The sequence below is a fragment of the Xenopus tropicalis genome, chromosome 2 (genome assembly GCF_000004195.4).
Source record: "Xenopus tropicalis strain Nigerian chromosome 2, UCB_Xtro_10.0, whole genome shotgun sequence".
Taxonomy (NCBI): Eukaryota; Metazoa; Chordata; class Amphibia; order Anura; family Pipidae; genus Xenopus; species Xenopus tropicalis.
Window position 1 is genome coordinate 53,471,202 of NC_030678.2, and position 19,713 is coordinate 53,490,914.

Consider the following 19,713-nt stretch of genomic DNA (forward strand, 5'->3'; position numbering starts at 1 on the left):
GAATAGAATATCTTTATTGTCATTGTCACGTGAACAACGAAATTTACAGAAGCAAAAAGGACAACTCAAAGCGAAAAGCATTTAGCAACAGTAACAGTAGAGGTGTGATTTGGAGACTGGGTGAAACAAAGCAAAACAGAAGATCTTAAAATTGATCTGACAAAGTTACACTGAGCTTTACTCCATTTTGAAAATGGTGTGGAAAAAATGTTGTTTAAACGTTGTATAAATGTCATCGAAATCAGGGGTCCCCAACCACCGGCCGGGCCGGGCTAAACTGGGCAACCTCTGGTCCCAATTACCTGTGATCTCAACTTTGTGACAACTGCTATGCGAAGCCCAGGGAGCTTTCTGATGGTGAAAAGGACCAAAGTACTTAAAGCTCCATATTTAGCGTCAGGGGATGTCACCACTTAGGTGGGAGTAAAAAGAGCAAGGGGGCTGGGCGCATCTAGTTGCAGGGAAACAAGCTGAGGTCTATATCCACCACCCCTGGTCCTCAGAAGTCTTGCTTGAAACTGGTCCATGGTGCAAAAAATGTTTGAGACCACTGGTCTAAACGAAAAATTTCTTTCTTTCTTTCACCAAAAAATGAAAAGAGGTGGTTAAGTCAGAATTTAGGCGGATTTCTGTTTGTGAATGTGGAGAAAGTGTTTTCCACCAGTTTTTCCACCATTTTTCCACCATTTTTCCACCATTTTTACTCCAAAAAAGGGCTATCTCCACTTTTGTGAATTCCCAACTAATATAATTACATCAGGAATCTACCCCCATATCCTTGGTGAGTTTGGGTATATTTTTCAACCCAATTTAAGCATGTAACTCACTGGTCCCACTTACTATTACAGTGCTCACAGGACACTAATGTTTGGTGATAGCGTGGTGGTTCACAGTTTCAGGAAAGAGTCATTCTGCAAACTTTTAGCACTAACACCCACTATATTATCACTAACTGTCCAGGTTAAAACCCATGGAGCAGATGGCATTTAGGAACATAAGAATGACAAACAAGAAACGCATACAAAATGATCTTTCAAAACCAATGTATATTTATTCAGTAAATATTGCTAGAAAGTACAGGAGAATCACAATTCAGCATTTACTACATGTACATTTATGCCACAGGCGTGTAATAAATTGTTTATCTAATATGCAAAGCAAATATAAACAAAAAACCTTAAATATATTAAGGTTTAAGAAATAGTTTCCAAATAAATGGTCATAAACTATTTACAAGCATTGCTTTTTTAAACAAGAAAAAAAAAGGTATTTGTGGCAAATAATGAGCTGATAATTTGTCCAATATGCCATATACAGAAAGTTACTTTTCCATTTATAAAAGATAAAAGCATGACAAGACATTGCATGGGACAGGGCTTACTCTATTTCCCAAATAATCCCTGCATAGAAACTATCCTCTCACTGCAAGGAAGGAATATTCAGTGAAAAGCAATGTCTTCTTCTAAAGTGAAAATAAATCTCTTTATAGGAAAAAGAGTTTAAGAGTTTACCCAGATAAAAACACTGCGCTGTATTGGCAAATTAAGCTATTTGAAAGAGGTTTGTTCAGTCGTAATAACTAGTTCTCCAGAGCAAGATAGTGCAACCAACAAATTGATGTTTGGGAGTCTAAATACTGATGGCTGAATAAAACACTGTCCAAAAATGGTGACTATGACAGACTGGAGACCCTTTGGCTCACCTCAGGCCCCCACTGCTACAAACCATCTCATACCCCCTTCACCACCACCTACCCCTCACCCATATGCCAGGCACACACCTGTGCAACATGGACCCGGAGCAGTGGGGAGCACAATACAAAACCCTCTAATAACTACTTATATATAGGCATACTTACCCTTTAAATATACCAAAAAACATGTTTACATTTACATAAGCTGCAAGCTTCTCAGAAAATACTGATGTGTTATAACAATCTAACAACTCACTTGTCCAATATCCTTGTATATTTCACAAACCTTAGTTATAAATGCTGGTGGCCGCATAAGATCCAGAAAAGTACAAGCAATTATTTAAAGCACGACTGTCCAACCTCAAAGCCCTGGGCCGGATATGGCTCCATAAGCAAGCTTCCTTGTAAGTTGTGATACCAACACAACAAGTGTGTGTATATATGTTCACCGAAGGGGTTGGACTTGATGAACTTTGGTCTTTTTTCAACCCAACTTGACTATGTAACTTTGTAGCACCCAATCTGTACAATGAACAATTCCCATTACCGTAGTTGTTATGCTTAGGCATAACTGTCTGCTTGCCTGGATGCACCCTCCTGGGCACTTAATGCAGTGCTTCTAAAAACTGGGCACCAAATATTGCATTGCACACACAACATTCTTCATATCATACCATTCTAGACAGAATGTAACCTGCAAGCAGCTTACTGTAACAAAACACATGGAAAAAGTTGGACTGAACTGCTCTAAAAATGTATGCTTTCTGGGGCATGGTGTCTATTTGCCCTGCTCATTGAGCAAGATACCTTTAGTCATATTTGGAGTCATACTAAAGATACCTTATGCCTTTTTAGGATGTAGTATTTCAGTTTAAATCTCAGTAGGGCTTCCTCTATTTGAGGGGTAAACAATACTCTCTTGAAACAGTACAAGCTTCAAAGTGTATAAAAGTACAAAAGTGTTTGTCTTATATTCTTGTCAGAAGCCAAATATGTGAGCAACACTGCTATTTAGTGTATTCCACTGCTATTGTATACATGAGAATTTGGTCAGTATCAAGTGCTTGTCACTTGTGGGAGGCGCTTCATTTAAACTACTGCAGCAGCTAAAAAAAGCTTCTTAGCTAATCCTTTGCCAGGGAATGAAGTCCCACCAAACAGTTGCCTTTATCACCAATTTCCTTCCTTGGACTGCAATGTTTATACTATTATTTGGAGCATTTGGTTCAACAAACAGATAAGAACCTTTAGCACCAAGTAACTACTTCCTCACCAAACATACATCAATTTCTCATCTTGCTAACATTTTTGAAAATACCACCACCATTTCGAGTGCCAATTCCCATTTCCTAACAACTTGATTTTGAAACTTAGCTGAACCCTTGTGAAACCTATCTCAATCCTTACTATAGCATTTGAACTTCACAGCCAGCAGCAGAACGTTCTACAGTTTCAAAGTGACAGCTGTGGCATTTGATTAGTGGCCAAGAGCCACAGACTGTCCTACCATGAATGTTTTACCACTCCTAGGTTGTGCCAACAGAATTGGTCTTGACAAAGCCGTAATGCTCAATGAATCTATATCTTTCATGCTATGCCACTAGGATTGCCACCTTTTCTATATACTAATCTTTCTTCCCTATTAATAACATTGGGATCAAGCATCATTTTTTTACTGGCCAAGTGGCAACCCAATATGGCTGATTGAACAGAATCTAAACTCCAAAGCTGCTGTACCCAAGAATGCCTTTAGGTATGGAGTTTTATAATAACAAGAAGTACAAATAGGCAATGTAAACAACACATCTGAACACAAGAAAACCATAACCACATTTATGTAGAATGAAATGTCAGTCTTGAATAATTAGTAACTATGGGGTATAAGATGCACTTAAGCTGAAACACTGACTCATTATTCAGTTTATGGCATATTCAAAGTTGCAGAAACTCCTTTAATCCTGCAGATAAACTGTGGCAGGGGCTGCAAAATGTGGAAAGATTTTATACATTTAAGTATGACTTTAACTATAGTTAACATATGTGGGTTACTTTTCAAAGGGTAAAAATGCAATTATTTACAGCATCAGCACCTACACATCAGTTCTAGAAAGAATATATATATAAAACATATGAATTATAACTAAATCCCCCTATAAGAGAATGGACCATCAAATCAGGCTGGCACATTAACACTTTCAGTGCCAAAATGTAGATACTGTAGCAACTAAAAGTGATGAACACGAACCAATAGGTGACAAACAGAACACTTCTCCCAAAAAGAGGCACGTCCAGCCTAATAAAAGCATCTGTATAAATATTATACTAAAATGCTATTGATCCTTATTCTGCTGCTTACCTACCAAGGAAAACAATAGGTTTCCTTAAGTAGCTTAAGATTTAAGCATCTAAAAATGCTTAAAATATTAATTAATAATATTCAGCAGACCAATGGCGCTGAACTTTAACATGTAAATGGAGAGTTACTCTCCTAAAACATAAAAATATTTACAGTGTTTTCTTTAAAACAATTGAACCCATCATAAAGATTTGATGTGGAAAAAAATAAAAATTGTAGCTGCACAGAGAGATATTCAAGTTTTTACTTCAGTCTGCACCACTGAATATTTCAAACAGAAAAAAAACTTGGCCCCCGTGAATAAATAACCCCTTTGGACTTTATATGCTTTTTTTTTTTTATAGGTGTGCAGTGAAAATAAGTGTGCGTTGCATTCCCGGCTTTATTTAACAGCAATAACTTAGCAGGAATGCTTACATTTGTTGTGAAATACATAGATGATATTTAAGTAACCATTTTTTGTTTTACCAGTGTAGACAAATAGTGCTCTTTTTCCATTGTATCCACAAGTGAGTAGTACATTCAGTCGTTATAAGTGCTAAAGAAGGGGGAGGGCTGGTGAGGAAAAACAACAAAAATCACCTGTACACCCTTCAGTGCCTTTGGAAACTTTTGAGCTTGCCAACTCAGGAGGTATTACACACAATGGTGAGGGGATCTAAAAGCTGAATTTAGAGAGGATGTTATAAGGTTGCAGCCTGTTTCACTCTAATTGCAGTCTTGCAGTTTACTCTTGTGGAATGCTTAGGCCATCAAGCGGTTGAATTGAGCCATCTCAAGTACAGTTTCTCCAACACCCAAAAAATACACAACCTGAGCTATACCAAACAGAGGTGCAATGACTAGTGCTCGGCATCCTGCGCCTTTAAAAAAAGCAGATGGACCCTCCTTCATCCAGATTTTCCTGTAAAAATAAATATATATGAAATTATAGCAGTCTGTGTGATGTACCATAATTATATTGGTAACTGACACTTTTATCCTGCACCCACACTGCATCATAATCACATAAACACATAAATAAATAAACCTAACCTGTTCATTTACAATTTTTGAAGAAATGATCTAAAGTTTTAACTTTGCTTTCAGTAACTGGAAACAATGTTTCTGGTACCTGCAAATCGGCTTTAACAGCTTTAACTCAGTAATGTTGGTGGGCTTCTTCGCATGCACTGCCCGTTTTTAGGTCCTTTCACAACAATATTTTTGTAATTTTAAAACATTTACTCTTTTCTGCTTTTACCTTTTTTGGTAGATAGACCTGTAAGTTTATGGTCTTTAAATTTGGAAGTTCTGTTTTGGTGCCATCCATCTACAGAACATAAATCCAGGTGGACCATGATCCACGTAGCCTTTGTTGGTAGACCACTCTTCTGGAGGGTAACAATGTTGTTGAATTGCCATTTCTACACACTCTGCCTGACTGGTGGAATCCAAATTATTTTTCTAGCCCAGTGAGCTCTAATAATTGATCTTTGGAGGTTATCAGAAATCTCCTTTATTTGAACCATGACAGACATCCACAAATCTTTGTTGTTAAATGAGACGTGGATAGTATAGATCCAGATTTCTGTCATTTACATAAGACAGGGCCTCTCACACTTATATGTGACTTAATCACTAAAGTCAGATGTTTCAGTAAATGGGATGATTAAGTCACATCAGGTGGCTTCATTATAAAAAAAAAAGACCTAAAACAACTTATATGAGGGGATTATCTGCAAGGCTTGTCTTCCTGCAAGCCACATAAAGGACAACTATGGGCCTATGGGCAGCTACCCCACTAACCTTAGCCCGATGCAGTTGAGTGCAGGACTATTTTGAAATAACTGGTTTTACATACCTGGCACAATTCACAATTCCACTGTAGGTCTCTTCATTTGCTCCCTTGCTTAAAGACTGAAGGCGTGTCTTTATTACTACAAAGAAAAATCATAAATTATCAGACACAGTTTGTCATCTGTGCAAGGATTACAAAGGCCAGTTACTCCACAAACTTATGAACTGGGTTTGGGGACTGAAACCTATCACTGTGGTTGAAAGAAAAAAAATTGTATTTTTTAAAAACATAGCCTCCTAACTATTACATATTCAAAATGGTGCCCCACTTTCTGTAAGCCTGTAGGAGCTGCCATAAGACACGTACGTAAGTCATAAGATTTGGAGTTACAGCTGCCAGTTACACAGTCCTTACATTACATTACTAATTTAGAATGCAGCTGTTTCGATCAATTGAGGTATGCATCTACATTAACTGCTAAGCATAAGTATAATTTGTGAGTCCCATTTACTGGGATGAGCAATATTTATAAAAGGATACTATCCCTTTTTAACATAAGTGCTTTACAATTTAGCCTGCATTTAACAAAAACTACATGTACCGTATATAATCCTCCTTCCCCTCCTCTTTATTCTGAGTTAAAAATATACTTTGGCTGTTCAAAGGGAGGTCAGCTTGCCTTGAAAATAGCATAGGTATCTAACCACAGCAATTCACCCACACAATTAATAGCTCCATGAGCAGCTAACTGCCATAGAAATCAATGTGAGCTATTAATTTTGTCCCCTGCCCATGGAGCTATTCACTTGTGTGACAAAACTGTGGGAATTACAAATATGTGGCACTGTTTTAAAAAATGTTTAAGGAGGCTATACACTCCACAGTATTACAGTCTATTTTAGATGAAAATGATAAGAATGCTTAGAGGGCTGGCTCTATGTCTGGATCTTCTGCACCAATCCAGTTTGACAATATATTCTCAGCAGTTAGTTTCATGTCAGAATCTATTAAATATTTATAGGTTATGGTTTGGGAAGCTGACCCACTGCATATCTGCAGAAGGCAAGTCTAACCATTAGTAGAATTCTCAAAAAGGCAACTAGGGTTTACTAATAAACTAACTTCACACACAGAGATGTCAATGTCTATACATATGTGGCTTTTCAGCTATAAGAGAGCCATGTAACATAAAAGAAGCATAGCTTACCATCGCAAGGACTGACAGCCACAGCAGCAGTGGATCCAGCTATGCAGCCTGCAGTAAATGAATAAAGGAATGGAGCCTTGTCATCAGAAGAAGCCTTGCCCAGCTTGTTGAGATTAGCGAATAATGGAAAGTAGATGACAGAGAATGGTACATCCCTTTGAATAAATAAGTGCATTGGTTAAAGGTTTTCAAGTTGTTTATGCTCAATGCTAATACCAGTGTTACAGTTGCATTTTAATATTGTACTGCAGACAATTACTGAGGGTACAGCACAACTACCTCCTTAAAAGTCCAGTTCAGGACCATTTCTTAGCATCTGTCACCCTGTCCAAAATGTACCACGATTCTCATGGACCTCCAACCCAAGCAAGTTTTATTACAAGGTGAACGCACTCATTATTTTTCTCTTTTGTCATGCTCTACATAGTTTCAATGGGTACTAACTTGCCCTATAAGCTCCTACTCAACAATTGTCGACATAAGGCCTGAGATTGGAAGTAATGTTGCCAAACATGGCATACTGCCCTGCATAAGACTACATTATATTCTTTCTAAACCCCCCCCCTACCCCCCATTATCCTGCTGTAGTTATATTATCTCTTTAGAACAAGCCTGTACTTAGCCTGTATAAAAGTACTATAAAATTGCATCAGTTAAAAATTGCTTTGAGAAGCAATATTTCCATATTCCTTTGAAACATTAATTAGCCATGTATTCCAAAATCATCTCAGGTAATCTAAGTATGAAAACAAAAAGTCTTTAAGCTATATGTTATTACCTCAAAAGGGTGGCTCCTAGCCCTTTGTACAGGCCTTTTATACCTTCTGTACGAAGTAGCTCCGAAGCAATTTGTGTAGCAGATACTTTGCGAGCAGCAGATGTGGGTCCAACATTATAGGCCCTGGTCAGTACAGGAATTGTATTTAAGTGCTTAGTGCCAGGTGGCATGCATTGTATCCCTTTTACAGTCTTCTGGGCAGCTAAACAGAAAGGTAAAGAATGACATTATATAGAATATTTAAAAATATTTTTATACCTTCTGCTATATTAAGGTTTTATTGTGCAATTTAGATGCACTTTAAGTTGGCTGATGATCAGTAGAACTAGATTCATTCACTCAAAATGTTTGTCTTGTAACTCTAAACAAAAAAGAATATTAAATATGACTAAACTAGTCAAAGTAGTTTGTCTCTGACCTGCCAACTGATGTCAGAAAGGATAGCTTTAGAAGAAGAGGGATTATCAAAAAATAAATAAATTAAATTAAAGGTCCACCAAAACTGAATATAGATATATATGCCATATTTTATTGTATATTGTATATTTACTAAAGTTACTGAAAGACATAACAGTTCAGATGGAGTAAGTAAAATGATTCAGTTACTATGAGCTACACTCATATGTGAGAATGCATTGTGTAATATATGCTATCATACATACTTTTTTATGTATTTATTTTCACTCCTGAAAACTAAGTAATGTATATATCACAAACCATGAACATACTGTTAGTTGGGTATTTAAAGTTAAAATATAATGCAGTTACCTAGTCTTCCAGCATCTTGTAGCTGTATTTTTAACATCTCCATTGGTGTAGTGATAATAACCTGACATACTCCGGCACCACATCCTGCCAGCATTTCTTTGGACAGAGTCAAAGGAGAGCTAAACAAAATAAACATAAAATAAACAATAATAAGAAGACTGCATGTTAACATTTGTATATTTACTTCTCTCTATAAGGTATGATCTGATAAATCTGATTGTTGCTATTTTTACCTTCAGAATCCAAAACCTAAAGAGAGAGAACAGATGGAGACAGAGTCCAATTTCCCATAGTGCTGGAAAAGTGCAAGTCTAGCTCATATGATATCTATCTGCTATAGAAGTAACTTGAGTATAAAGCCATGGCATCTTCTTACTTCCATTTGGCAATGATGCAAGAGGGCACACCATGCACCTCATGTTATTTAGTGGGAGCTGACACAAAAAGCTGTAGGCTTTCCTTCATAATATGTTATGAAAACAAATACAAAATTAAATGAAACTTGACTTATGACTAGTGCAACGGTATTTCATTTCCAAACTGTTATACCTTTCTGTACAGAAGAATGAATCGCATTTCTTTTTACTGGTAGCTGCAAAACTGATCTATGTAGTGACAAAAGCAGTTGAATGCTGGGAGAAAGCCCGCAAATACTGAACATTACTGTATATTGGCAGCAAATTACAGCACACCCACTTAGTAACCCCCCCCCCCCATGGACTTGCCTACAACTACTTACCCAGTTTTCGACAGATGATATCTGAAATAGTCATTAGCGGCCAGTTTAATTGCCTTTTCAGGGGTTACAAGAGTGAGATTTACTGCTGCACCTGCAAATAAAAGCCAACAGCTTACCACAATTGTGTGCGTAACTGATGTATGCATTAAAATATGTCTGATGCTGGTAATTTCTAATGATCACACTTATATTTTAACACAATAGCTTTATCGGTACACAAAAACAGATAAAGATTATGAGAAAGGAAGCAGAAAAATAGCTCAGGATGTTTTAGTGCATTACAGAAATGCACATTTATCAAACACACTAACACCTCACCCATACACTAACTGGACTAATGAGCCAAATTAATTGACAGACATCGTATTAAAACAAGTTACTCTCTGGATGGAATTCGTTATGAAAATGCAAATTGCCATTGTTTATATGTACTTATTTAATTACTTTTGTCAAATTGTAAAATTTTTACTTTGTATAAAAAGTACTTATGTTTGATGTCAGTTTGTTAAGCAGTATTACCTTAACCTACCTTTCTCTAAAATCCAGTGCAAATTAAAAACCTTTAACCATATGGTAAATGATTACTGTCACTGGTATCACGTTAAATATGTTCAGAAAATAGAAGTTTGCTAGGTTTTAAAAGCGGCTAATGCCATAGGTGTGATAAATAGCAAAGCAAATTAAAGTGAAATGTTAAAAGGGAACGTTAGAGACAGGACAGTTTTAGAGAAATGAAGATGATGGTGGATAAAAACAAAAGAGAATGTCATGCATATGTATTTTCTTCCATTTGCACTTTACATCCCAAGACATTTTTTTGCAAAACAAGGATATAAATACTTCAAGAGAATGTATTGTATTTTTATCTCCAGTTATAAAGCATTGCTGGTTATTCAGGTTTATTTTTTTAATAGTATCTTCCACATCACACCAGTGTTCTTTTACATGGAGCTGACAAACACCATGACAGTTGTAGTTAAAGCCTAGCATATACAGTTTCATAATATTGACCAGCACACAAAACAGCTATCAATGACACTGTTTATTCCCAGTTGCTACTGAGGCCCGCTATGATCTCAGTTATGAGTTTGTGAAAGAGGTTTCTCAATCAGTCTCTTACTAGCAGCAGTTAAGCTGACCAATGAATTTTCTAGGACTATTCCTGGATGTTTTATTAAAGCTGGTCTCATGGTGTGAAAGTGCCAATGCAACTGTTTTTAACATCTCTAGTAAACATAAAATAAGATGCTATCAAACTGCAATTGTTTGTCATAGGAACTACACCATAGGTGGTCAAACTTAAATACCTTAGGCATTATGGTATTAGGATGTTTTTTTAGGAACTATGGGGAAGGGAAATAGGTCTGAAAGCATCATTTAGGGCTAAACTTATTTTATGTACAGCACTGCAATATATCCCACTATAAAAAATAAACGGTAATTTATATATATATATATATAAAATAAGTATCTGCCAGTACAGAATAACCTATATCTATACCGAAACTCTTAAAGAGTATCTTCAGTATTTAAAAAGAACCTTTCATCCCCACCTTTCTTTTCTGACAGTTCCAGCATTGCATTGGGATTGCTAAAGGGCTGGAACCTCAGGGCTAAATCTCTATGCAGGAGGTTTAAATCTCATTTTCAGATTTTAAAGGTCTCATTAAGACAGAGACAACTGAAAAGGCTAAGAGAAAATCGATTGAAATAAATTGAAACGGCCGAGAGAAAACATACTGTTTTGATACTTTTTTTTTTTTTTTTAAATAAATCACTTTCTAATATATGTTACTTTTTATTTATAGTTTTAAAAATAGGAAATCTTTTTATCAGTAAATTAAAGGACTGGGCACTTCTAGCAAGTTACAGGGGGCAGCTTTGGACTGTTTTTCCTCCTGGCATATACAGCAGCCATATGATTGTGATTAAACAATTCAATATATAACAACAATACTCACCATGGCTTAAAAGATGCTTAGCTCAAGTTATTTTTGGCCAACAAGCACACCACCATATTTGCAGAAAACGTGGCCCCAAAGGCCACTGTACCATTAGTGGTTTTGGATTCTGCATTACTGCATTAGAGTAACTGTGCCTGGTCCAGCCCACATAAATTAACACATTGGCCAAGAGGTTTTTGCTTCTGCAGCTAATGTTTTAAAAAGTATAGCTAAAGAGTGCTCAATAAGTGCATAGTAGAGATGCAGCAAATTCAAAATTTTTGAGCTTGAGGCAAAAATAATTTTAGGAGGAATTCAAATCATCGTGCTGGCTTTTATGAACAAAATGTTCATTGTAAGTTGTCTTATTTTCCTGATAGTTGTCTTATTTTCCTGATAACAAGTGTTTGATTCAGTTTATCAGAACATAATGGATCTGAATGGATCCAATCCCAATACTTAAATTCGGTATATGTCACCTTTTCAGTTGACTTTATAGGCACAGTATATAATATTATACACTAAGAAATAACTACCTTGCAAATTTACAAACAAGAGCCAGGGTCTTTCAGTGCCAGGACAACTAAAACAAGCACTCAGTTTAAGCCCCAGCAATAAATGCACCCTCCAGTAAGAAAACGAAAAGGCGGTGTACTGAGTGACATCAGCAGCCGCCAACCCATCCTCCTGCTTGTTACTAAAAGTCAATCTAGGTGTAGCCCCCCCCCCCAGCACATGCCTCTTCTGCCTACCCCTAGTTCTGGCCCTAAGCTCTTTTGCCATTCCTCATGTTACCAGCAAGCATATGGAAACACAGAAATGTAGAATCCACAGCACTGGCACAATGGAATTTTGCTTATATAATGGCACATACAAGGTTAAAGTAAAAAAAATAAATAAATAATGCCTGTATTAAAAGATAATTCAAGTATCAGCTGAAGTTTTGAAAATAAAAGAAAATATTCAAGCACCTTGGTTATAGTTTTTCATCTTTTGGAGGGACTATTTTTAATTTGTTTCTTTTTAACACATTCAGCCACAGTACAAGTACTCCTTGATGGTTTTTGCAATAAAATGTCTTGGAAATGTCAAATAGGAGAAAAACAAGAAAAAAAGGACATAAAAACCCTAGCCTTATTATAAGGGGAAACAAAAAGAAGACAAACATTTAAACAAAAAGTAAAACATGAAGGGGGAAAAACTTTTTGCCTAATTACAATTGTAAGTAGTACTGTAAGAACCATTTTAATGATCCATCCTGGCTTCGCCACATCGGCTAGCCCTCAAAATCCACGGCGTAAGGTCTGCAATATGAAAAACACAGATGCAACAAACAACATCCTTTGCAAACAGTCTAGCATATTAGAAAATTCACTAAGAGCAAATGCTAGAAGAAGACTTGTTTAAAAAAAGCAAAAGGCAGCATTGTGTATAAGAAAATTATTAAGAATAGTTTCACATTTAAAATCATAGATCTCATTTTTGAAAATAAGTGCATATTTTTAACAGAACCATGGTAATAGTTCATCTTATTTCTATATGCTGAAATTATATGGCTTCTTTCTTTGTAAAAAGCATTTTTAGCTGTAACACAATTCAAGAATACTTGGGACAACCCCAGCATCTAGCTTAAAGGGATTCTGTCATGATTTTAATGGTGTTCTTTTTATTTCTAAATTACATTGTTTACATAGTAAATAATTTATTCTACCATTTAAAATTTTATTCTTGAACCAACAAATATATATATTTTTTCTACCTATTATATTGGTGTGTAGGCAGTCTTCTCAGTGCATTGTGCCTGAGTCTGACATTTCAGAAAGAGCCATCACTACAGGTAACATATTTTTTCTACTACTCTCATGTAGCTCGAGGAGTCCCAAGCCGGACTTGGATTTCTTACCGTTGACTGCTATTCTGATATCTACTGGGAGCTGCTATCTTGCTCCCTTCCCATTGTTCTGCTGATCGGCTGCAGGGGGGGGGCGATATCACTCCAACTTGCAGCTCAGCAGTAAAGTGTGAAAGAAGTTTATCAGAGCACAGTTAACAAGGCTGTGGCACCCTGGGAAATAAAGACTATGGCTAGCCCCATGCGAAATTTCAAAATTAAATATAAAAAAATCCGTTTGTGTTTTTGAAAAACAGATTTCAATGCAGGATTCTGCTGGAAAAGCTCAATTAACAGATGCATTTTGAAAAAAAAAAAACATGTTTTCGCATTATAGTATCCCTTTAAAACTTTTTATGTTATGAAGTTCAATGGGCAATGCCAACTTCAAATAATAGCTCTATGCAGCAATTTAATGCATACATCATGTTTCAAAGAAGAAATAAGCTTATTTAAGGTCTAATATACCCAACTATACCTGAGGAAGTGTGATCCAAACTGGCTAAACTGATTAAAGGAACAGTAACACTAAAAAATAAAAATGTTTTAAAATAATTAAAATATAATGTACTGTTGCCCTGCACTGGTAAAAGTTGCGTGTTTGCTTCAGAAAGACTACTATAGTTAATAGAAATAGCTGCTGTGTAGCCATGGGGGCAGCCATTTAAATTGAAAAAAGGAGAAAAGGCACAGGTTACATAAGAAGATACCAGATAAACTGTGTAGAATACAATGGGAATCTGCTACTTATCTGCTTAGTAACCTGTGCCTTTTCTCCTTTTTTCAATTTAAATGGCTGCCCCCATGGCTACACAGCAGGGTATTTATATAAACGGCAGTAGTGTTTATGAAGAAAACACACAACTTTTACCAGTGCAGGGCAATAGTATATAATATATTAATTATTTTTATACACTTTCATTTTTTGGTGTTACTGTTCCTTTAAGAAATACTTAGATATACCAGGAGTTAAGATCTTCTTTTATTGGCATTATATGTACCGAAAACGGACAGTGGAGTAGGTAACATACCTCTATACATGCCAAAATAACCATCAGAGCGTAGTGTTTTCCTCAAACAATCCCACCTAAAACAGCAGAGAATAACCTTTGTTTTAATAAGATTTAGGGATTACGTTTTTCTCAGAACAGTGCCTTATAAAAAAACATGCTATTGTAGTCTGTTAATAATGCACATAATACACTTACATGCTTTTATAGATCTGCTGTCCATTTCGCTGATTCTGCAGCCGTGTTTTGGCAAGGTCAATTGGAAATACACAGGTCACTCCAATGATTCCAGCAACACCACCATTGATGAGCTTGGCAGGCAAACTGAAATAAAAATAAAAGTTAACCACAATCAAGGAAAGTAGGTTCTTGAAATTCAAGTAAAAATCTAAATGAAAAAAACAGTGAAATAAATTACCTAATCTGCTTCTCGGCCATCTTCAAGTTTACAGGACAAAAAAAAAAAGAACTTTTGGTCACAGTTGCTTTGCCTCTTGCTGCACAACTCCCGACTGTGTAAGGAAAAGGAAGAGCTCATTTTAAGTACATCTGGTGTAAAGTCTATAAATAAACCACTGGCATTCTCTTGCTGGATCAACTGACTCAAATACCACATACAGCTCACTGTCACACCACAAGAATCAAGCACTTAAACTAAGCCTTGTATTAAAAAAAGCAACTTGAATCACCACCTATACATATTGCCCAAGTTACAATGCCACTTACATCACCCTTCATTTCTTTTTAACCCCATTTTCAAAATGTGTCCTTCCTCCTTCATGAATTTAAAACAATATCATGCTCAAATATTACTCTCCCTCCTTTTTCATTTCTTTCAGAAAATCAAACTGTTACTGTAGAGACCTTCCATTCATATGCACAATAGCCGACCACAAAGATAGCATAAAAAAAAAAAATCTTCATTCTGATGGTGCCATTCCATTTTTCAGCCAGGTGCCTATGCCTTCTTTTTAATAGAAAACGCTTATCTCCAGTACTGGTGATTTTTTTCAAAGCTTTTTGGGCTAATAGGCTGCCCATATGTAAAAGGGACAACTGGCCAGCAGTCAGAGAAGTTTTTTTACCACAGAAAAATTGTCTTTCGCATCGTGATTTTTTGGTATTTTGCGCAACTTTTTCGTCACCGTCACGACTTTATCGTATGTTGCGTGATTTTGCCGTCGCGATTTTTTCGTATTGAGCAATTGTAAACGGCGGAAAAACAATCTGAATTTTTCGCGACGGCGACGAAAAAGTAGCGGAAAATATACGATAAAGTCGTAACAGTGATGAAAAAGTCGCGCAAAATACGAAAAAATTGTGATGGCGACAAAAAATACCGATCATTGCGATAAAAAACGCATTCGGACACTTTCGGATGTTCGTGGATTAGTAAATGTGCCCCTTAAACTCATTTTTAAGATCCAATACTAAAGCCAACAATACAAGCTGCAATATTTGCTAATGGCTGAAACTGGAAAATTAATTAATAAAATGTTTAATAAAATGTCCAGAAACCCTCAGCCAAGGGGAACTTAGGAGGTGCATTGGGTCACGAATGAACAGCTCAACCCATGTCCAACGTGAGAGTGAAATTAAATTATTTGACTACATCCCAACCATGCCGGATATAAACAGATGGGTGTCCTTTTTTTGTGGGGTGGCTGCCCTTAGACCTGTTCTAAAAGCCCTACCTCTTTGGATGTTAACAATTCAGTTAAAAATGTGCCTTTATGCCAAAGTAACATTATTTGAAGTGAGCATCCTATAGTTAAATTAAACACCAAGAATTCTTACATTTTACCTTCCAAAAAAATTCCGATAAGTTACAGATAGTGGTGCATTAATATGTGCAACTAAAATGCACTTTCTAAATGTTCTATCCTATTAACCATGATTGTAGAGAGCTGACGTAAGGCTGACACTTTCTGAGAAAATTGTTATCTCTAATTCACAAGCATGTACAGAAAAATCTCATTGATTTCATCACAGTTCCTTGTAAAGGCTGTAAAACTTCCATATGAAGTCTGTAGATTATAACACTGAACAATCTCTATACAAATTTAATTTAAAAAAAATCAATACTTTAGTCTTTATAAAGATATAAAAATAAATATGTAAAGAAAAATATATTCTCCTAATAGTATGTGCCATTCAATCATTCCTGTATAGGTTAATTCTTAAGAAATAAATTAATTGTTATTCATTTTCTTCAGAACCTAGTTCAGAACCTATAGTTCCTACTTATAGTAGAATAAAGTATAATTGAAGGCATCATCCTTACCAGAGTGTTAACTTTAATGCTGAGTTCAAAGGGTGTATCTCAATCTGCAGATAAAAACAAAAATGTGTTAAAATACAAGTAAGGAAAGGTAAAAACCAAGTAAGCTTTATCAGAAAGGTCTATGTAAATACAGCCATAAGCACTTACAGTAATGCTGCACTGAGTCCTCTATCAAAAGAAACACAGAATTTCTTGTCTCCTTTTGTATATACATGTACATTTTTTTAAGTTTATATTTTGCATTTAATATTTAACAATAACAAAAAAAAAAAAACAAGATGGAGGGGGGAATACCTTAAGAGAAAACAAAAAGCAAGAAGACAGAAGGGAGGGAAGCGAAATATACATGTACTTTGTATCTGACTTCTCTTAGAAAAATCCTTCATTCCAGAAGAGTCTTTGCTCTTTCCCTTCTCCTGCTCCCCCTCCCTCAAGAATTCATAAGAATTCACTCCCAACAGAAAGTGTGATCTATGCTACCAACAGCTCGAGCTGCAGCAGGGAAGCTACTCAGACCAAGCTAAAATGGCAGCTGCTGTCTTAAACAAACAGGAGGGACTTCTAGGACTTTTTACTCAGGTATGATAAAGCCTTCTGCAGAATAAATATAGTGCTCTAGGTGGCACTAATGTGGCGAATCTATTGGCAGTAAAATGCCCAAATGCCTTTCCTTTTCCATTAACTAAAAATATATTTGTAGCTCCTTCTAATCAGCTGATTGACAAGATGGAATGACAGAAATGAACTCATGTTGTCTAAAACCTGCCTTAGTCCTGCTTTTATAAGAGCATAATCATCTGTTAATCTATAAAGCACATCCAAATTACAGTAAGTGCTATAGAAAATGGGACATTGGTCATAGGAAAGATATTAATTATTTTGTGTATGGCCACATTAATCAAACCACACTGTGCTAGTTTCTTTATTGTATAAGATCTGCAGTAAATCCAATTTCATACAGCTGCTTTGACTGATTGGCCACCTACAAACCTATATGGGTAAAACCTAACTGACATAACTAAAAGGCTGGCACGTAATTACTCGATTAGAATAATTTACCTGAGGCATGTTACTTTGAGGATATTTTGTTTTGGACATTTTGTTGCCCGCAATTTAACATGGCGGCAAAACAACACATCAGCCATTGCCCTTAGAATTCCCTAAAAATAAGGTCCAAAATTTAAATATCTCCTGCTCCTAACAAAGTTAAAAAAATATTTTAAATCTTGGAACTGATATACGGTGCTAACAGCATTGTAGGAAACAAAGTTTTTTATATTGGTACTGGTATGGTTGCCCGCCAATCCTGAATGATATCAATGTGCTATGAATACTGGTCATGTAATCTGCTGATACACCATGGCAGCCAGACACATTGTCAGAGAATGAAATGCTCTCTCTTTGCTCCCAGTGCTAAGGAGCTCACGGTGTGGGTAGCCATGTTGGGGCACACATATGTGCATAATGAGTGAGTGCCACAACTCACTGATTATGTGCATGAGTGTACGAGGCAAGCTTGTGAGGCACATCCACGGCACCTATGTCAGAGGCATGCACATAATAGTGCATGCTCACTACACAACATGGCTGCCCACACCAGGAGTTCCCTTACAGTGCAGGTTGCCTAGTACTGGTGGTTTTTTTTTTTTTTTTTTTTAAAACAAACAAACAAAAAACACCATTGTTTCCCCCATCCGGAGTAAAGGTGGCCATACACGTAAAGATATCCCCCCCTACAGGTGGGTGATATCAGGAAAATGTAGGCTAATTCGATCATTTGGCCCAGGGTCGGGCATGCCCCTCGTTCCTGCCCCTACACTGGTTGATAAGCTGCCAAATCGGTCCAAGGGAACGATATCAACAGCTGTAATCACCTGTGTATGGCCACCTTAAGTCCTCTATTAGCCCGCACCTCTGGTGGGGGAAAAAATTGTGTACAGTGTAACTGTGCTAAAAATACTACAAATAACAATAATTTGGGAATAATACAAACCATCAGAACACCACTATCAAGGGCAGTCTTCTGTGAGATCCTGAACTGTCACTATTCATTGTGTGAATGATCCCTAAAGCCCCTGCAGTCACAGCATCCCGCCCCCTCCATGCAGACTGGCAGCTACAGCCCCAGTAGGAACAGTCATTGGCGCTAGGGTCCCTTCACTTTAATCAACACCTTTACCCTGGTGCAGACGGACCTTTTCTTAGCAAGTTTCCAACTGGTATTTATATTTTTTGTGGTTTTTGAATTATTAGCCTTATTATTCTGCCTATTTCCAACCTATAACTGAATATATGCTATCTGGTTATTAGTTACTGACCCTAGCAATCATGCGGGTTGCATTATGCTGTTATTTTTATATTTGTTTCCCTGCTCTCTCCTATATTCATCCATTCTGACTTCTAAACTGCTGCCTGGTTGATAGGGTAATTAAGCCCTAACAACCAAACAGCACTTTACATTCCAAGCCCAAAGAAGCAAAGCAATGTAAAAAAAAAAAAAAAAAAAAAATACACAAAAAAGAATAAACAAATGAACACAGTACTGTTAACCTAATTTTAAAATGTAATTTTAAAGTTAATTTCGCCTTCAGTTTCAGTCCACTTTAAGCAAATGTTAACAGACAACCACGGAATCCCTATGTCCATATACAGAACTGTAACTAACGCAACCGGCAGCCCCACTTGTACTCACATTTACCGCTATGGGAATCTCCCATACAAAATCGAGCTGTCTGCAATACTATGTAACACTTACTCTGTGAGAGACTATCGCGTGTAGTAGGACAGACAGATGACCGACAAGGACAGACTAGAGATGGACGTGCGACACCTCTCTGGCCGGCAGCTGGCGGAGAAAGAAGCCAAGCTGGAAAGTTCCACAGTAGCACAGAATGTGGGCGGGACTGGCAACGAAGCGAACGAGTTCTACTGAACCAATCGTGTTGCGGGTTTGCTGATGGACGCGTTAAACGTGGGGTGGAGCCGCCTTGTACAGCCCAAGGCTTTTGCATTCCTTTAGCTTGTTCTGTCAGGGTCTGAAGGGGGGCGGGGCGGGAGAGTAAGAGGCCCCTATGGGGGTTATGATATTTTACTTTACCAACTCGCAGGAGTGGGTGCTGGGTCTTTCCTGTAAAAATATAGATTGGCGGGGCTTTCATAGGAGTGTAGGGTATCCCTGTGATCGCATGTTGGAGCCCAGGAGTATAGGGGGCTCAGTAAAGCCCTAAATAGCGAACAATTTAAATTTATATTAATAAAATATGT

General features: G+C 36.9%; 1 protein-coding gene across 2 annotated transcripts; it reads right to left on the reverse strand.

Annotated features, from left to right (window-relative positions):
* Positions 1 to 1,026: 1,026 nt before the first annotated feature.
* On the reverse strand, positions 1,027 to 19,294 carry slc25a22l (solute carrier family 25 (mitochondrial carrier: glutamate), member 22 like). Of its 2 annotated transcripts, NM_001005430.1 has the most exons (11): positions 19,205 to 19,294; positions 16,450 to 16,493; positions 14,584 to 14,677; positions 14,364 to 14,489; positions 14,187 to 14,242; positions 9,322 to 9,412; positions 8,583 to 8,701; positions 7,815 to 8,016; positions 7,037 to 7,191; positions 5,893 to 5,968; positions 4,378 to 4,953 (listed from the first exon to the last, which is right to left on the reverse strand). In NM_001005430.1, exons 3-11 carry the CDS (start codon positions 14,601 to 14,603, stop codon positions 4,794 to 4,796), a joined length of 1,005 nt encoding a protein of 334 aa, NP_001005430.1. In that variant the 5' UTR covers positions 14,604 to 14,677; positions 16,450 to 16,493; positions 19,205 to 19,294; the 3' UTR covers positions 4,378 to 4,793. The 2 variants fall into 2 exon arrangements, with proteins under 2 accessions (XP_012814290.1, NP_001005430.1); XM_012958836.3 differs by lacking the exons at positions 14,584 to 14,677; positions 16,450 to 16,493; positions 19,205 to 19,294 and having other exon boundaries at positions 1,027 to 4,953; positions 9,322 to 12,568; positions 14,364 to 14,398.
* Between the last annotated feature and the right edge of the window lie 419 nt (positions 19,295 to 19,713).

Excerpts from the sequence above, each read along its gene's own strand:
- slc25a22l (NM_001005430.1), bottom strand. The coding sequence starts at position 14,603 with ATGGCCGAGAAGCAGATTAG. Across the intron at positions 7,192-7,814 it reads CTAGGAGCCACCCTTTTGAG|GGATGTACCATTCTCTGTCA; the intron begins GTAATAACATAT and ends ATTTATTCAAAG. Across the intron at positions 4,954-5,892 it reads GGAATTGTGAATTGTGCCAG|GAAAATCTGGATGAAGGAGG; the intron begins GTATGTAAAACC and ends TTATTTTTACAG.